Source organism: Vanessa atalanta, chromosome 30 (genome assembly GCF_905147765.1).
Source record: "Vanessa atalanta chromosome 30, ilVanAtal1.2, whole genome shotgun sequence".
In the NCBI taxonomy this organism is placed as follows: Eukaryota; Metazoa; Arthropoda; class Insecta; order Lepidoptera; family Nymphalidae; genus Vanessa; species Vanessa atalanta.
The window spans coordinates 4724921-4745418 of record NC_061900.1 but is presented as its reverse complement, the minus strand read 5'-3'; the positions used below and the strand labels follow the sequence as shown (position 1 = coordinate 4745418).

Here is a 20498-nt window from a genome sequence, read left to right as displayed (position 1 = left end):
ACAGATAAAAAAAAATTCAAATTTTACAATATAGACAAGGCATTATAACTGATTGTGGTAGTAATATTGTTTTCAATCTTGTTAAATATCTATATTTAATAATTGAAATTTAAATGCATTTATTTCAAGGACTTTTATTTCAAAAGTTAAGTTAAGTTAAGATTGACAAAAGAAAATTCGTTCTGTTAAAAAACATTTAGATCTAAAATGACAACACTAGTTTTTGTTTACAATTTTTGATCCAATGGCTGCACGACATTATTACGCACTGCTTTCCAATTCGTCGAAAGCATCGTCAGATATTTGTAGCGTGTAATGTTGCGCGCTTTCCTGTCAACTAAAATCAAAACATAAAACAAAGAACATCGCACGAAAACGCTCGCCGTGTTTGTTTTTGTCACAAAACAACGCAAAAAATCTCATTTTTTTTTCATTTTAAATTGTGGAAATTGAAAAGAAACCTTAAGTTGTCTGGTGTTGTGAGTATTCCACGAGAATGGGGGCTAGAAAACTGAATACCATCGAAGATCTAAGTGGTAAGTTGAACGTAAATAAACAATTGATTCACGAATATGACGAAACACCTATTTATTATTTTCAATAACACATGTTCCGATACATAAATAGAAATTATAGCGTGAATGTATTTACTATGTACATTGTTTTCCGTTAACAATTGCGCAGTTATTATTTCGCAACAGCTGGTGTGATTTTGTCCTTGAAAGTTAGGTATTTTGAAGTAGGCAATCTATTGATATGTAACCTTCGAGGCCATCGAAATCATAAACAAACGTATTTAAATGGTAATTAATATAAACGGGTTTTATTGATAGTGCATATATTCGCTAGAGACTCGATTTGTTTTGGGTCATCTTTATTTGGTTAGTTATTTCGACTCTTACCTATTATGTATTTATGAGCGCCTGGTATTCGTTTAGTTTTTTTTTTTTTGTTTCTTTTATCCGTTGCGAATTTTTTGTGTTTTGTAATTAATTATAATGTATTTATGTATATATGAATTATGGATGTATGTTGTTATTGTATTGTAAATATTCTATTGTTTGAAAAAAACATGTCTGCAATTAACATCGTATAATGAGATACCTACCAGACTGCTAATTTGTTTTTAACTTTTTATTGGCTTTCTTTTTGTTGAGTTTAAGTTTCAAATGTTTTTTTTTTTTTTCAATACATATTTTATTTGGCAAAGTATGATAAATGAATGAAAATTATAAAAGATAAATAGTCAAAACAGTTGCAAAAGGCAATGATTCTCAAACTTTGGTGCAACAGGTACTATTTTAACAATATATCTCCAGATATAAAAATATGTTATAGTTTCGTTTAATCCTTTAATTGTCTGTTAATCTCTTCCTGTTTATTTTCCTGATATAAATCCAGGGTCAGATTATTACTATAATCTGGATTGGACGAGATTATTTATTATTTTGATCTTATCTCAATGCACATACTTCACGGGAAACATTTGCAAATATAAAACAAATTGTGAATATAATAATATTTTTTTTAAGATTATAAGTATTTTTTTTTATTTTTTAACTCGGTAGTTACTCTGTTTCAAAATTTAAAATATAAAGTCATGTTAGTTAAATACAATTATATAATATATATCCTGCCTGGAAGTCAACAAGTATTAAGTCCACACCTTCCTATCATCTATCTATATAGTCCTGTATTGAATAATATACTTTTTTTATTAATTAGTTATTAGTATTTTTGACAAATGATTTGAATTTATGAATGAGAAATAGACAAACAAGATATCATATGAGAAATTAATGCTTCAGTGTGATTTCATCCAGTCAAAATATTTATGCTATTATTAACCATGTTAAGCTTTAATTATTTGCCGTTCAATTGTAATTAATGTTCTCAGTTTTTTTTATTTTTATAATTGTACAAATAGCATTAGAAAACAAGCGAACAATGCTATTACACATTTTAATCTTTTAATCTAGCTTCCTGAGCCTAGTATTTGCGCTAAGACGTTTGATGTAGAATTAATTATTTAAACATGGACCGATGTTACTAGGCTAAAACAATTGTTTGGATGTATTTGTTTTTTATTGGAATGATGTTTTTTTTTACACAGTGAACTGGCAGTAATCGTTATGCCTCCTCCAGGCGACCTTTCCCTATATTTCTCTTTCTATCGTTATTGTTGTTATTGGTTTTGTATAATATTTTTTGTTGTTATTTTATTTCGGATGGGATTTTTTTAAAAAAATATTGTTAATTTATTTTATTCTATCTATTATTAAATACATAATATATAGGAACTTGGTTCCATCCGGCTGTTCTACGGTACATTTCGTATTTCTGTTTAGTATTTCATAATAAATTGGAATTATTTTTAATAGGTCAAATATTATAATGTGTGCATATGAGATGTTATTATGTATTTTACAAAGGTATCTTTTGTTTCGCGTTTTAAAATTATGCCATTGACCCCAAAATAACCTTGCAATTACGCTAAGATAATTGACTTGTCGTTAGTTTATTAGATAAACTGAAGATAGAGTTGCTTATATTATTAAACCATTTTGTCATCTGATCCCGATGATCTAGTTCTACTATAATTGAATGAATATTTTGCGGTTATTATAAATTTTTTATATGATATGGGTAGGCGGATGTGTAAATTGATCACCTGGTGTGTCACCACCGCCCATAGATATTGCCATTAACAAATATTAACCATTCCTTATATCAAATGCGCCACTAACCTTGGGAGATAAGATGTTACGCCCCTTGTGCCTGTAGTTATACTGGATAAAACGACAATAAAGTAGAATATTTTATGTAATTGTTAAAGAGTATTCTTAAATTAAGAGGCACTAAAATTTGGAGCGGTTCTTAGGCTTACTAGCTACCTCCTTCGTTCCATTATCCATTATCGTTTTGAAATATTATGAGCCAAGTGATATAGATGATGCAATGGATTTAGTTATAATATTTAATATGTAATAATAAATAATAAGGATATCGACATATATTCCTTGTTATCTAAATTAGTGTTATAGAGATATGCGAAAGTAACTCTATCTGTTATCTCTTCATGCTTAAACCGCTGAACCGATTTAGGTGAAATATGGTATGAGGATATTATACATAAATTTGCTTTGAGCCCCGGGGAGGGACAGGCTACTTTTTCAATTTACCCCTGCTATAAGAACAGTTTGATATATTTCGCGTAGGTAAAGCTACAGGTTCAGCTAGTATTCAATAATTATGTAAGATTCAGTTTATAAAACAAAGGCAGACCGAGCGCTTGGAACATTAAGTGATACAAAAACAATTTCGAATGCAAATTCCCGCTAGTGTGTGTCGTAATTAAATATTTGTTATAATACGTCAATAATTGATAATAAAAGTGATAGCGATTTTGACGTAATAAAAGTAACGTACGTACATTACAAGGTCTTTTCGCACTACCGGGAATCATCATTCGCTTTTGATTTTGTATTCGTTCCTGTTGCTTCACTATAATGATTCTAGCGCTCCGTCTGCCTTTTGTTTTATAATCTGAGATATAAGTGAAACAGAGTAATTTTTCAATGAAGGATTGTTAGAAAACGAGGACCTATTGAATCATATTATGTGAATGATCCAATGATATCGTCCTGACTTATTTCTATCAAGGTGGCTATGCTCAACGGAGAATAGCCTGAGTTGAAGATATTATAATGCTCTCGTCTGCTCAAACTCTTATAATCTTTCGTTAGGAATCCAATACAAACAAAGAGAGCTCAGTAGCAGGATCGGATTTATGTGCTTCTTGAATTGCAGATGTTGCAACGTTGCCAATTTCCAAACTCCGGGTTGCTATCGTAAATCCCGTCGGAAAAACTCAATAACTTTTCATCGGTATGTACTTCTATATCTGCAGTATTATAAAGTAGTAAAAAAAAATGGGAGTCCAATAATAATGGTCAAAATACACGAATAGTAATGTGGTATTCGGGTGGTTTTATATGAATGACTACATGAAGTTAGTTTAAATATATTTATATTCCGGGGTAATTGAAAATTTATTCAATGCTTGATTTCGCAATCAGTAATTCATGTGTGCGTAGTAAGATAAAAATCTATTCAGTGGGCCTACAACGCCTACTCTTTGAGAACATCTGACCCCGAATGTAATCTATATTCAAGAACATATTGTGATAGCTTAGCTCTGAAGGTTGATGAGAAATTATTTTAAATACAGCCTAAAGTGTATTATAATCATGAGTCTATAGATTGCCTAGATTTCTAACAATCTCACTAATACATATTATAAATGCGAAAGTTTGGATGGATGAAAGTTTGCTACCCAATAATGACTGAACGGATCCGAATGAAATATGGCACTGAGATCTTCTTGAAAATTCTTGATGTTTAAATTTACAATTGAATTAAAATAGACGTTTATAAAATATTGAGTATATACTTTTTGAGTACAGTTCGCAAGACTGGTAGTTCCTGAGGCCGCTGAAGTTTGCTGAAATTTGTGGCGGTTTAGCTGAAACTAAAACTTACTGAAGCTTAGCATTAGTATTTTAGCATTAGCAGCCTGAAAATTTTTCCACTGCTAGGCTAAAGGCCTCCTCTCCCTTTGAGGAGAAGGTTTGGAGCATATTCCACCACGCTGCTCCAATGCGAGTTGGCGGAATACACATGTGGCAGAATTTCGTTGAAATTAGACACATGCAGGTTTCCTCACGATATTTTCTTTCACCGCCGAGCACGAGATAAATTATAAACACAAATTTACTGAAGGTTGGGTTGACGAAACCCAAAAACGTTACCATTTATCAGTATGGAAATAAATGTCGCTATATTATAGGCCATCGTTGTATTTTATCAGTTGGTGATTTCAAAAGGTTCCAACTTTCAGTTTGGACATATGTTAGTTTTCCGACTGCGATATTCTGTCAACTATTTATGTTCGAGCTTACCAGAGAGCCTGGAATGGGTTCGGATCCCGATTTCACTGCAGAGATAGTTTTACGACGCCATTTTTATTACATCTTACGACTAGCTACTCGTCCTGTCTTCACACGGGTACAGTAAAACGGGTACGGTAAAGTTTAAGGTTGAAGAACAAACAAAATGAAAAGTTCTTGCTTTTTTTCCAGCTAGAAATGTTAAAATTCTCGGCTTTTCTCTACTACAATATATTTGTATTATACATGTAAACCTTCCTCTTGAATCGCTCTTTTTATTGGTGAAAACTGCATTAATATTCGTTGCGTAGTTTAAAATATCTAAGCGTACAGACGGCAGGGTGTGACTGTTTTATACTATGGTAGAGATTAATCAAAAATATAGAATCTAATTTGACTTCGCTTTGTAGAGTCGAACTTTAAGTTATAGTGGTGCTATTTCTATTATAGTGGCTTTGTCCAAGCCCACCTGGGTAGGTACCACCCACTCATCAGATATTCGACTGCCAAACAGTAATAGTTTGTATTGTTGTGAGGATGAGCCAGTGTAACTGCACGCAAAAGTTAACATCTCCCTCTCAAAGGTAACAGGTTGGTGGCGCATTGGTGACGTAAGAAATGGTTAATATTTACTACAACGCCAATGTATATAAGCGATGTTGACTACTTACTAGGTCTATTTGCTCGTCCGCCTACCAATACCATAAAAATGGCCTTACGGCGCATTGTTGGATTTAAGGAATAGTTCATGTTTCCTTCAGTGCCATTGTCTTTGAGCGCTGGTAACAACTTACCAGCAGGTGGTCATTTGCATGTACGCCTTTCATTATCATAAAAAAGTCTTTTAATGCGTTATAATTCTGTAATAGTTTTTCGGAAAGCAGTGAGAATAATCCATAAGAAATTCGCGGACAGAAATACAGTTTGGACTTTGAGTCCGGGATAGGTCATTTGTTTATTTAACATTAATGTTAAATAATGTTACATATCATGAAAACCTTTGATAACATTTGCTACAATTTGTGACAATATGTTAATTAACATATGTTCAATATCACTACATGTAATAAGACAGTCTCTGCCGCGTCTGTCCGTCTGAACGTCTCGAACTCAAAAACTACGGAACGGATTTTTATAAGACCTCACCAGTGGAAGGATTAATTCATTAAGAAGGTTTAGGATTCATTCGGAAAAAAACATATCGACTGGTGTAAATGTAATATTTAATTGTATTTCAGTGTAAATGTTTTGTGTTTTATTCTGTACGTGCGAAGTCGGGACGGATAGCTAGTTAAATTATATAACTGTGTGGCAGCACAATTCGATAAATGATAGATAGGCATTAATTAAATCGATTATTATGAATGTTAATATACTTCACGGGTTAAGTGTTCTAATCTATAGAGGATTTTCTTTGATATTAAGATTTGAACGCGATCGTGTCGAGTCAACAAATCATTGATATTTTGGGAGGTTAACGAAAATGTAAATAATTATAATGATACTTCAATTGCGATCGAATTTTGATCATTGGTCGAACATAGTGCAACTACAGGCACGAGGGACAAACATCTCAGTTCCCAAGATTGGTATCGCATTGGGGATGTAAGAGGTGGACAAAATGTCATACAGCGCCAATGTCTACGGGCAGTAGTGCCTACATACCATCAGGTGGACCATGTGCCAGTCCGTCTATGTTATAAAAGAAAACCAATAGTGCAATAGGAACACACTTCATGTCTCACTCGTGATATCAATTGTTTAATTTGTTCTTAAAAATAAACTTTACAGGGAAATTTCTTCTTCATACGTTGATATTTGCAAATAGACGTCCACATCAGAGTTCGTATTATAGATTAGTTATGTTGTAATTGCGATGTGCGTTAATTTTAAAAATATTATCAATCTTTGAAGACGAAATTTCCCTGTAAAGATTATTTTTTAAGAACTGATTAAAACATTGACCTTGAACATAAACTTGATAAAGAGCTGTTAGAAGTGTTTATAATGTGGCGTGTTTTGCGAAAGTGTTAGATAATATTGGGAAGTAAGGCTATGTTATCGAGATTATTTTTTATATATACTAGTTTTAGGATGTGGATTTACTTCTTGCATTTATGGAGTTAGTTGTCAGGTTTTAGGCAAAGAAAAATCTATGTCCTTTCTTACTATATACCAAATTTCATAAATTTGGGTTACTGTCAGATAGATTTACCTTCGCATTTATCATATTAATATAGATTATACCAGATGTCTAGAATAGATCTCAAATTGTGTTAACTACCAATAATCGCACATTAAAGTAACTTCATCGGTTACGCTATTGTTTCTGTGTAAAGTGATTAAGTGGTAGATCATTTGTGCAATATCGTCTGGGTGTACAACTATACAATAACTACACGTATGGAAGTCAGATAATATTTCTTATAGAGCCAATGCCTAGGGGCAGGTGGTGACCACTTATCAGTTATTGCAGTGATATGTTTTAAGAACACATAATCTTGTATGTAATACACTGAATCTTCATTACATAGTACAAACTAAAGTCGCTTACCGTTGGTTTCTATATGCTTAGATCATCAAAATCACACAACGGATTTTGATGCGGTTTTTTTAATAGATAGATTGATTCAAGAGGAAGATTTATATGTATAATACATGCACAAAATAGTGAAGAAATACTGATCAATACGGCCCTTTACAGCATGTAATTTAAATGAATATTTTCGAAGATATTACAGATTTAAAAGGCAGGGACATAGCGGTTTGTATTGTCTAATGAAAAAAAGCTGTAAACGTTGTAAGACATTCTGTAGTATATTTAGAATCAGCATTGTACCCGTTCGAAGACGGGGCGGGGTATATTGGCTGGAGTAATGATTAAGATTAAACTCAAAACGAATAGACCATTCTTATGGAACCCCTATAGTTTCTATAAAAGCTTTTCGACCAAATGCTCAAGTAAGTGCTGTTAGTTGATATTGGTTGCGAATATTACTTTGACCTAAATATGACTCTTAGTAACACAGGACCCCACATGGATTGAACAATAAATTGGCTCAATGAATAAATTGCAGACCAAAGACCCGCCTATATATAGCTTGGATGGTCTTATTGAGGTCTATTTTGGAATAATCGAGTGTAATTTGATGACAAAGGCAATCTTATATTAGATGAGCGGGATTTTAATAGTTAGGTCAGTTATCTGAGCTATTAAATCCACTTATGTTTTGAACTGTATATCGTTTAGAGGATATTTGATTTATGGCATAGCTATAAATACCACGAGGAATATTTATGAGGTTGGAAAATATATTGATAAGAATATTTTTTATTGGAAAAACGAGAGGTGACGTGTTGGTGGTCATTTGGTTGGAATGAAGTTTCTTTCGCTATACATTATGTATAACATATACAATATTTTTTTTTATATTTTATATAAAACAATATGTAATGGCAAGATAGGGAAAGGTAGCCTAGAGTAGATAAAGCTTTTTCAGTATACTGTAAACCGCGTAAAAGTACTTTGTTTTAAAAAGGATTTTTTCACGCCCTAAAATTATAATTTATCTGCTCATAAGCATTAAGGCGTTTAAGGATCATAGTATTATTACATGATACCTTATATTTAAAATTCAAATTATTCAGCTTTGTCTATGAGGCTTAACATATATTTTTTATATTTAAAGTTATTGGAATGTAGTTTGTTGCAGTGAAAATGTTACGTTCATAGTAGTTCTAGAAAAATTAGAGGATTTAAAAAAAACTCAGGCCTCGGTTTTTTCGGAATTCGAATTAACAGTTAAATCTCACGAATAAACACGATTGTTAGTTGATAGTGGACAAGAATCGGTTTTTATATATCCGTACTTTAATTATAAATTGTTTTATTTAAATTATGACGTCTGAGTAATGATTATTTGTATAGCAACTCTTATTGCTAGTCCCTGTTAACGCGGTCACGGGCTCACTCCTTGCGACTGACTCATACGTGACTTGTTTTGTAATTAAAAGTAACACAGATTGTATCCTAATGATGACTAGCTGCAATCATCAGATTCCAAAGATATAAAAAAGAGAACCAGGGTACCAGGATAGGATATCAGATTGCAACGAAGTTACTTTCGATATATATTACTTATTAGATTAACAACGTTTGAGAGTAAAATTAGATGACTTGAAATAAAATTGTTATTAAATATTGTGTGTGTGTTTGTGAGGTAAATAATAAGTTTAAATAATGTTATATATAATAAAGTATATAATAGAAAGAGGCAGAGAGAAAGGAAAGAGATAGGAAGGTAAAGGGGCATAATGATTTTTCCCTACGTGACGTTTTCTGCCAATCGTTCCAAAAATACGGTAAAATTAGAAAACGCGACTAACTTGAATTAAATTATAAAAATCAATCCAATCCCATCAGTCCAAATCAATTCAAGTATTTAAAAGTTATGTAACAGAACATAAATGAACCCTGAAAACATTACACTCAGTTTTGTCGTAACTTTAATGACACAGTAATAACGTGCTTGTAAAATTTACGATACCAGTCTGCGCGGAAGATTGAATGAATAATGTAATCGGCTGCACATGACTGGCTTATAAGTCTGCAAATCTCAAAGTTCTAGGTTCAATCCCCAGACAAAGTTAATCGCTTTTTCTTTCAATAAATTTTCGCCGGGAGCATCGCCTTGAAAAGTACGTAAAGTCTTTGTTCTGTGTCTGAACTTATTTCGGTCGTATCAGTGTTGACGTCCATGATAACATTATGATCTCTCATGGTTGAAACCGCTTTGACGGTGTAAGATTATTAAAATCCTTCTAAAGTCTATGGGTGTGGTTGACTCACCATCAAATGTACCATTTACGTATTACACGTAAATACGTACGTTACGTTACGGCATTTGTTTGACCATTCTTGAATAAAATTTTATAAAAAAATATATTATAGAAATAACTCGCTAAACTAAATAAGTATTATTGTCTAAATTCTAAAGTCATCAACTTCAACTTTATTCAAAAACTTTTTTAGGACTTTCGTAAATTTTTCCTTTCTATAATATAAACTATTTGTTAAATTGTAGCAATTTAGTAAATTGCAATCAAGAATCATCTCTAATTAACTGTACATCTACGACTGGAGCTCTTCAAAATGAGACCATAACTGATTTTTTATGTGCAGCTATCGTCCCATAATCACTGGGACAAAAATACGGCTTACGATATTAATACAACAGATACTTCATTGATTCTTTATATTTTAAAAACAGTATATATTATATGTTGTTTTTTCTTAATGCTTTTGGCAATATCATTTTATATCGCGATGATAAGGAATTTAATTTTAAAATTATACTCTTAAGATATTCGCGTTATGTCTAATTATGTACTACGCAAATAATAAAATGACTATCAGATCTACACGATTTCATGGACGAAAACATGTTATATGTTTTACAAGGTAATTATTATGCAGTTGTTTTTATATTACTTTAAATACGCGACAAAAAATGTAAATGAAACTAAAATATCCATAAATAAAGGCGATGTTTGTAAAATGGTTGAGAACCACTGACCGCTTTTGACGTTTATTTTACGATTGCAAATCGTAAATGCAAAATGGTAATATTATGTTGTGTATAAAATTTTTATCCTAATCATGACAACAATGTTGCATTTTGTCGTATGAAGTTGGGTTGAGGCATGCAAACCCCCTTTGCATGAAATATGCATGCGTTGAATAAAAAAACAAGGCCGCTTTCATCGCGTACGGGTTGAAAGTACCAGGCACTCAGAGATCTTTAGGGAGTTTATTCCGTACATTATGAGTTTGTTGAACCCGAAGGCGAGACGTCTAGGTGCTTGACCTTAGATGTTCAAAAGTTGATATTGTAAACTAACCTTCGATCGATATACTTGTTTGCAATGTATGCTCTCCTGGTACTTTCTATGTTGTTTTTGTTTTTTTTTTTAAGATAATAAATATCTTGTTGTTTTTAGTAAATCAAAACAAATCTTATCTTTCATTGTTCCCGCATCTCGTTAATCTAGACAATACGTATATTTAAAAACATAATATATGTTATCTGTGTATACAATAGATGTCTTGTTCATTGGTAACGACTCAGGCAAAATATATTTCGCTTATAGAAAGAGACAGGCTACCTACCCGATGTCCCGGGCAAAAATTAGTAACTCGTTGATAATGATATAATAAATATGAAATTAACTCTGTCTTCTTGTTAACTCTAATAACTTCATTAACTCTTGTTGCTCTTTCACGGCTAAACCACTAAAGAGAATTTGATAAAATTTTGCTACGAAGCAAGTTTAAACTCCAAGGAAAAACAAGGGCTGCTTTGTAAATATAGGCGTCATTTGCTGATAATTTGGCAGTTTATGTTTATGTCAAAATCCATGATTAATTAAAAAAAAAAAAAAACAACGTATATTTATTTATAATATGCTCTGTGAAGTCTGTTAATGGATCGTTTAGTTTTGCAGTTAGAGCGTAGCTGATAGACACTGATAAGGAAGACGTGATCGCTGGCATGTTTTGATATTCGACTATTGACCCTGTTAGAATGGGATGCCGACTTTACTGTCTCTTTCTAAACATCAAACGTGCATAATTAATGGTGTTTAATTGTTCTGTTTTTGCTGGTAAAGCTTGGTGTACACGTAGTTTTTTTGTTGCAAAATACAAAAGAAATACTATTTTAAAATTACTTTTAGATATTTTGACAAGTAAATGAAATTTCAGTTTAATCGCTATTACTATCGTAATTTTACTTTCAATGTTAAAAAAAAATTACCCACCGCTGGGATTAGTTGTCATTTCACCCGACATAGCCGTTTTCCTCACGATGTTTTCCTTGCCGAGCACGAGCTTGTAAAAATTCAGTAGTGTATACTTAATCATTTTTCTAACCACTGGACCATTAAGGTTCTTGTAAATAACGATTTTAAATTAATTTCAATACACAAATGTAGATACAACGTTTTTACATTAAGAACTGATAGTTACGTAGTTTACAACGATTTCCTCTCTATAGCGATATGAACTCTGTTTTCCTGTTTCCCGTTTCCTGTTGCTTGTCGAAATAAAGGCGCGTCCTTATGTCGTAGACTATAGGGATATGTGCAAGCCCGTCTGGGCAGGTATCACCTACTTACTACATATTCTGTCACTAAACAGTAATACTTAGTACGGGGGTTAATTATACTAAGGTAAATAAAGTAAGGTTATGATACGTCCCGATTATATTTCGACTATTTCTCACAAAAATAAATAACATTTGACAGCAAATTGACGCGGTATCATTGGCCGAGAGTTTGATTAATATTCACTGTGGATTTGCGAAAAAATGGCGTTTCGAACGTCGACGTAATTGTTATCGGAAGATTGGAAGTAAAATTAAAGTGGATATAAGTAGTTAAGAGTAATAGTGTTGTATTATAAATAAGGATATCTTATTCACAAACTTTAAGTAGTGTACAATAGTACAATACAGATGAGTTATTAGCAAATCGCATGAAACATGTAAATCTAAGGTTTGTTTATCTTTATTCCTACGTCGATGGGAGTAAGGCTCTATGTATATCGATTGATCGTTTGCCTACCTTATTTAAAAAAAACGAATTTGCCTTAGGGTGCTATGAACTCAGTTTTCCTGTTCTTGACAATACAAAGGCGCGTCCTAATACCGTTGTAATCATTGTCAATTATTCTAGGTTCTATTTGGTCTGTACGTACTATCGACTTCTTGTTCGAAGTTTCCAAGCGGACAATGTACGTTTTGTACCTGTTTAAATTCGGCAATAATTGTTGTTGAATATTCGAGGAACGCAATGGTGAATCGATTGACAAACAGTTGTCTATCTGTATGTAGATAACGCGATCGACGAAACCGCTTTCATTAATAAACACAGTGATTCAAGAGTAAGGTTTATATGTATAATACACGCATATCATAGTAGAGAAAAGCCGGGAATTTCAACTTTCCTCGCTAAATCGCTACATATATTTGTTCTTTAATCAAAAAGTCTCTTATGTGACCAATAGGCGCTACGGGTAAGTTAGTTAAGAAAAAAAAATCGGATTAAATCGGAACATCCGGGCCCCCGGGGGTACTTCCCCGGTAAGTCCTCAAAAATTATCCAAATTAATCTGGCCGTTTTTAAGTCATCGTAACATTCTAAAAAATGCATCGAACATGTTACCTCCATTTCATGAAGTAGGTTGAAAATAAATTCAGCACGCTTCCAACGGTCATTGTACGCGTTGTTTATGTTCATTCGTCACTTGACCTTGGCAGAGAGAAGACGTGTTTATTGTCTCGATATAAGATGTAAATATACATTGTTTATCGTGCGGAACTCGTGGCAAATGATATTGCGAAACTATACGTATTTAAAGGTGACAATTGATGTTGGAAGAATTGATATTGATATTGTCAAAAGATATGTTAATTATATGTAGAATGATGAACGATTGGAAATGTATTTGTTTTACGTCGTACGAACTATGTATCTACTAGTTCATTATCAATGGTGAATAGAAAACTGCGCACGAGTGTGTGCACAAACACAGGTGCACTTTCTTTTCCGAATTATCATAATCATGAGACGGCACTCCTGTTATCGAGGCACGTAGGAGTAAACGCTATGTTTTTCCAGACTTTCGAGCGGCCAATAAAGTTTTACGAGAGATAAATCTAATATTTCTTGGTGGTAAGAGTAGGTACCAACCATTTATCCTTTATATTCAACCCCTAAGCAGCAATGTGTCGTATTGAAGGGTTAAAGAAATAGTGTAACTACAGACACAAGGAATAGGACTTGTTTCCAAGGTTGGGTTATTGGGTGATGGAAGAAATTTTATACGGTGCCAATGTCTATGGTCGGAGGTGAAAGCCGACGATCAGGTGGCCCATTTTATAATCCAACCTTAATAATTAATTTCTTAAATTCAAGATCAAACTATGCATTCCACCAGACAAAAATGTGTTAAACACCCACTAATTATAACCTAGGATTCTTACAACCTAGCCACTAGACCGAGGGTAGTCAATATGGAAAATATAATTATTAGTAAATTATACATTACAAAGAAATAGTTTTAATTAGCGTTAGTAACTGGTTGCCTGATTACTAAATCAATACTAAAAGTTGCTACGTAAATTGTCCGTTACGACAGTATGGCGGTTAGTTATCCTTTGTCCTAATTTGTTTAAAGCTAAAAATAGCTACAAATTCATTACAAGCTAATGCGTGAAGATACACGAAACTTAGATATCGATACAAGCGATTTGATGTCTATTAACATAAATAATATCAAATGTACGTACCTGTATGATACTTCTAAATTCATGTTTAAAAAAGGAATTCGTTTTTTTTTCTTAAATTTTGTCGCTTCAATTTTTGTCATATAATTTCGAATTGAGATTAATTTCCTTTTTTGAAATCGATTAAATGATTTAAAAAAAAAAAACGAGTGTGGTTTTAAATACATTTATCAGATATTTTCGAAATTATTATTATAAAAAAAAAATAAAACATTAATATGTCTACACTATGCCTTAGTAATTTAAAAATTTGTGCATTTTTTTATCTCATCAATATTAAAAAGTTTGATTTCTAATATATATTACTTCTATTTTCAACTTTACGTCATGGTTTTAAGGTTTAAATTTAAATGACGCTCGATCGTTTCGGGAATGCTGCCAGATACCTCTTCCGTACACGTGCTCTCCTGGTACTCGTAGTACGCATCGGTTGATTTTAATACATATTTTGACGTCAGTCGGTCAGTCTGTAAGCGTTTAAAAATAATCGTCGATTATATTGATTGAGTTTCTTTTTATCGAATGAATCTTCCGAGTATTTAAATTATTGAAAAATGATTAATCACCTCTAATCATCATTATCGTTACTTAGTATAAAACAAAGTAGCTTACCGCTGTCTGTCCGTATGTATGCTTAGATCTTTAAAATTACACAACGGATTTTGGTGCGGTTTTTTGTTAATAGATAGATTGATTCAAGAGAAAGGTTTATATGTATAATACATGCACAAAATAGTAGAGAAACACTGATAATTTTATAGATTTCTGAAGTGAGGTCGTAAATAAACACATTTTTTGCGCGAACATTGCAAACGCTGGCTACGAGATAGGTCAAAATAGTTTACTACAGTATCGTACACCTTAAAAGGTTCTTCAAAAAAGTTTGCGATGATATATGTCTATCTCTTAGGGATAACCCACAATAACCATTTTTTATCCTTTACTTTTTAATTCCCTCGTCATGAATCACCAACCCATTAGAGAAATCCATATATATGTTATCATATATATATTTGTTTGGTTTTTTTGAATATGTAGTTGTAAAAAAACCTTAAAAATGATATAATATCATAATTTTTTATCTGATAGGACAAGAAAAAAATGTTGCTATCTCTTTCTAAATGTTGGGATTTAAACAAGGATGGAGTATCTAATAAAATCAAGATGGCCTTGTGTTTGTTGTTTAAAATGTCACCTAATTAAATAGAGCGCATAATTTAACCGATTTTATATGAAGAAATTTATTGTTATTAGCCTAACCTTGCTCTATAATTTTACAACGCTAAATTTATACATGTGTATGTAAATTAGAGATTATTTAAATTTAAAAAATTATTCCATATATACGCACAGCGCGTAAAGCCGTTGGTTATGGGCTTAAATCTTTTCAGTCGTGTATGATAGACGTTCAATGAGACTATGAGAATGAGGCTGAGAGACGTGCATTTGGGAACTAAAACATCTCCTGCAGGTATCTACTTACCTGGTACTTGGCTGTACCCAAAATTCGCTTAGAAATTACAATAGGTTATTTTGCCAATGCGAAAAATAAAGTGTCAATTATTGTAATCAGTATAAATTATGAGTTTAAAAATGGTTATTTATCAACAAAAGTTGAAAATAATAATTAATTTATTCAAAAATCCGTTAATAAAAATGCATTTCTTTAAAATACAGGCAAGTGACGTCACCGACCCCATTGCAGCGCCATATTGTCAATTTAGCGTTTTCGCGCGCTACTTAAAAATTTGTTGTTTCGTATGTAAAACTTAACTTAAAATTCCTCATGTAATTTATGGGCCATTCATTTATTACGTAAGACTATTTTCGCTTCTTTTTGACCCCCTCCCCCCGTGGGAGGGGGTCAAAAAGAAATCGGCCTATTTTTATTTTCAAAGGTACTAATAAACTTTATATTTTGGCCCGCCCGTTGCCATGGAAAGGGAAACATCGTTTTATACCTGTACGCATCCGAGCGAACCTCGACAATCGAAACTTTTCAAATAATTTTAACTGCGCATATTTTTTTATCTTACGTAAGAACTATCGAGACCCCTTCCCACTCCCTTGTAAGAAAACATAAGACATGGTCGACGCCCCTCCCCCCCTGAGTCGTCATACGAAATAAATGAAAGGCCCCTTAGTTACGATCCGATACAGACACCAGTTTTTTAAGACATTTCAATAAAAACTTTAGCACTAAGTTTCGTATATCAATTTCGCAAAAAATCTCACAAACATTATTAATTAATAACTTAACTGATAACGTATCGAATTCCAATTAAAAAAAAAAAGAGATCTCAGTAATTGTGTAATGGTGTTAGACGGAGTCGTATCCCGTGACGGTAAAGGGCCTCTTATGCCGTCATGTTTCCTGCTAATTCGGCACCTCATTTGAACAAATTCGAAATGATAATGACCTTCAATCGAAAGGTCCCTTAAAGGTCTGTTAAGGTAAAGTAACTCCTTGTTTTAATTTTCAATTTGTTTCGTTACCTACCTTAACTCAAACTCAAACTCAAACTCAAATTCCTTTATTCAATATAGAAGTATTACACTTTCTTATTGATTGTCAAGTTAAACACTACCACCGGTTCGGAAAAGAAAACACCCTGACCTGAGAAGAACCGGCGAAAGAAACTCAGCGGGACTTTTTTTTTTTTTTACGTCAAATTAATTATATACATAATTATATATGAGTAGAAACAGCCAGGAGGCGATCGTTTCATTCCCAAGGTGTGCTATCAAACATAAACTCACTAATTGTATAGTAACCTTTCGCACACAAGCGTTCCTTAACAATTTTTTTAAATTTCGCAACAGAAGCATTTTGAACGCTTTCTGGGATCCTGTTGTAGAAGCGTATACATTGCCCCACAAAAGAGTTACTGACTCTATGCAGTCGAGTAACAGGAGTAACAAGATTGTGTTTGTTCCTTGTACCAACGTTATGAGAATCACATTTTCTCATAAAAACATTAATATTTTTCCGTACATACAAAACATTACAGAATATATATTGAGAAGCAACAGTCAATATCTTAATTTCTTTAAATTTATACCTCAAAGATTCCTTGGCTCCCAGGTTATAGATTGCGCGAATAGCCCTCTTCTGCAGCACAAATATAGTATGGATAGCGGCTGCGTTACCCCAAAGCATAATACCGTACGACATTATACTGTGAAAGTAACTGAAATAAACTAGGCGAGCCGTATCAACATCGGTAAATAATCTAATTTTTTTGACCGCAAATGCCGCAGAACTCAGTCTACCCGCCAATCCGTTTATATGGGGGAGCCACTGTAATTTGGCATCAAATAAAAATAAAAGCAAAAAACAGACCGAATGAAGGACTTTCAATTATGGTATTTATCATTTCGCCATTCAACAGATTAAAAACTAAATTGCAAGATATTTTGCGTAGATTTAAATAGAAAAAAAATGAGCGGATTTAAAAAAATAAATATTTTGGACCGTAACGGACCTAAAGGAGAACTGTCGAGTAAGGTCATTATAAACTCGTAGTTCCGTAGTCTTTGCTTTTGCAAAGGTGAAAAGGGACATTATTAAAAAAAAAATAATCATACATTTATTTTTTACTCCACAGTTTTTTATTGGTTTCCTTTTAATCATAAGTCTTTAATTAAATACCAATTTTATATCCTCGCCTGCTCGGTGTTTAGTGTTGTACACATCGGAAGAACGTCCTTTAACGCGGTGTGAAGTAAACTGGCAGGAATTGAAAATTAAGGTTATGACCCCTTCTGGCGACCACTCTCTCTTTCTCTATGGCTCTATCTCTTTCTATTTGTATACGCTTAGATATTTAAACTTACTTTTACTTATTTACTTGTAACGGATTCTTAATAATAAACCGGTGGTATTTCATTGCGTCTGGTATTTCGAATTCGTCCCGACCAGGTGTCCTACGACACCTCTTTTTAGGGTTCCGTAACCAAACGGTAAAAACGGGACCGACTAAGATTTCGCTTTCCGTCCGTCTGACTGGTCTGTCACCAGGCTGTATCTCAACCGCTATAGCTAGACAGTTGAAATTTTTACTAATTATATATTTCTGGTGCCGCTATTACAACAAATACTAAAGACAAAATGAAATGAATATTTAAGGGGGGCTCCCGTACAACAAATACGATGTTTTTTGCCCTTTTTTTGTTCGATATCAACAATGGCAACAGACACTTGAAATGTTAACAAAATACTCAGTTAAATTTTTAATTTAATAATAAAATTAAAATAAAACAATATCTAGGGGGGGGGCTTACACACCACAAAAGTATTTTTTATGCCTTATCTGTTCTCTCTACCTAATGGTACGGAATCATTCGTGCTCGAATACGACTCGCGCTAGGCCGGTTTTTTTATTTATTTCCTTATTTCGTCTTATTATATATTTTTTATTTTTATTCGATTGTAACGGTAAAAAAGGAAAAGTCGGCGGTTTATTTATATAATGACAAAGTGCATCTGTTTTCTTTCTTGTTTGTATCTCACTTGAAGGGCGTACGTGACTCAGAGCTCGCATCTTTGTTCGTGATGCAGAAAGTAATTTTGTAAAAATGGCGTCAGTGTACAAATGCGTATTCACTGCTGAAGACGCGCCCCTCCACTCTAAACAATCGGTGTGCATTCTTATGAGTGTAACACAGTAACTGCCTGTAAATTACCCACTGCTGGGCTAAGGCCTCCTCTCTCTTTAGGAAAATCCTAATGGGGGGGCGGTCTAGAGACCTTTCCCTCTCTTTCCCTTCTCTCTGTCTATTGCATACGGTTTTAAATACAATTATTTAAACTTATTTTATTTATTTTATACATAATATGTTGTAATATTGAAATAATCGCTTTTTACTAAACGCATCTGTATGTATACATGGTTACATATACCAGAATAACAATTTTTGTCAGTCGGTCTGTTTGTCTATTTGTTCTGGCTAATCTCTGGAACGGCTTGACCGATATTGACGTGGCTTTCACTGGCTGATAGCTGATGCAATAAGGAGTAACTAAGGCTATTACTTATTGTAGAATAATATATAAAATAATAATAGAGTCACGCTTCAATGTCCAAATACTGTCCAGTACCGCGCGCAGCCCTCGCGCATGCCACCACTCCGCCATCTCGTCGGGTGCCTCCCACCAACTTAATCACAAAAGTTGCCCAATACAGAATTAATAAGTTACAGTAAAGTCAGCGAACTGAAAAATAACTTTTTTTGGTAAATTTAAACGCGCACGAAGTCGCGGGCACATTGGTACATAATCTCAACTCTCGACAGATGTCCTTTTTCTCTAAGTCGAATTTCGACGAATGGGCGGCACTTAGTAGATTTTTATCGGCCAATCCAAAACGAAAGATCGCGTTAAGAACCTGACAGAACTCACGTTTCCATTGGTCTCGTCTCCCTCGTCACGTAGACACTTGACCGTTGCGTTCTGAATTATGTGTCGCGTGACGTGTCGCTGTGATTGCTATTTAATGATACGCTGGTTACTCGACTGCGGCTCAGCGGGAGGGTAATGTGTTTTGCTTCAAATGTTACCTAAATATCGGGTCTGTGACCTATGTTCTGTGTGAACTATGACTAGACTAGTTATTTTTGGATCTTTGAAAACAGTAATCCGTTAATCCTTTCGTGGTAGGTAGGTAGGTTAATTATGATCGTTTAAATAATTCGCTTATGAATTAATTAATAGTTAAGTTAGTATTATTTTGACAAGACTTTTTTTTTTTTGGCTTTTATTTGTGCCAAGAGGGCACAGATATCAAAATCAAAATATTCGTTATTCAAGTAGGCTTTTACAAGCACTTTTGAATCGTCATTTAACAAACTATTTAAAGTAAAACTACCACCAGTTCGGAATGTAGATTCTACCGAGAAGAACCGACAAGAAACTCAGTAGTTACTCTTTTTCAACGTCTAAAAATACAGTCACGTTAGTTAAATACAATTATATATGTATGTTATGTCTCCTGCCTGGAAGTCAACGAGCATTAACTCCGCGCTTTTTTATCATCAATATACTCTCGTATCGAATAATATGCCTTCTTTACCGATGTATTTTTTACAATTGACTTGAATCTATGAAACGGCAAAGTTTGTCTGTTAATTTCGCCAATGTCACGTGCGATGGAGATTGAACGGTACGTTCGAGATTACAGGCTTTTTGACAAGTCAATACGTT

The 20498-nt window shown here is 33.3% G+C and overlaps 1 protein-coding gene across 1 annotated transcript in view; it reads left to right on the top strand.

Moving 5' to 3' along the window:
• The first annotated feature begins 294 nt into the window (after window positions 1-294).
• LOC125075161 (BCL2/adenovirus E1B 19 kDa protein-interacting protein 3) overlaps window positions 295-20498 on the top strand; it is a 35592-nt gene continuing 15388 nt past the window's right edge. The window contains exon 1 of the mRNA XM_047686784.1: window positions 295-536. Within this exon, the coding sequence (XP_047542740.1) occupies window positions 497-536 (40 nt within the window). The 5' untranslated portion in view covers window positions 295-496. The remainder of the gene's footprint in view (window positions 537-20498) is intronic.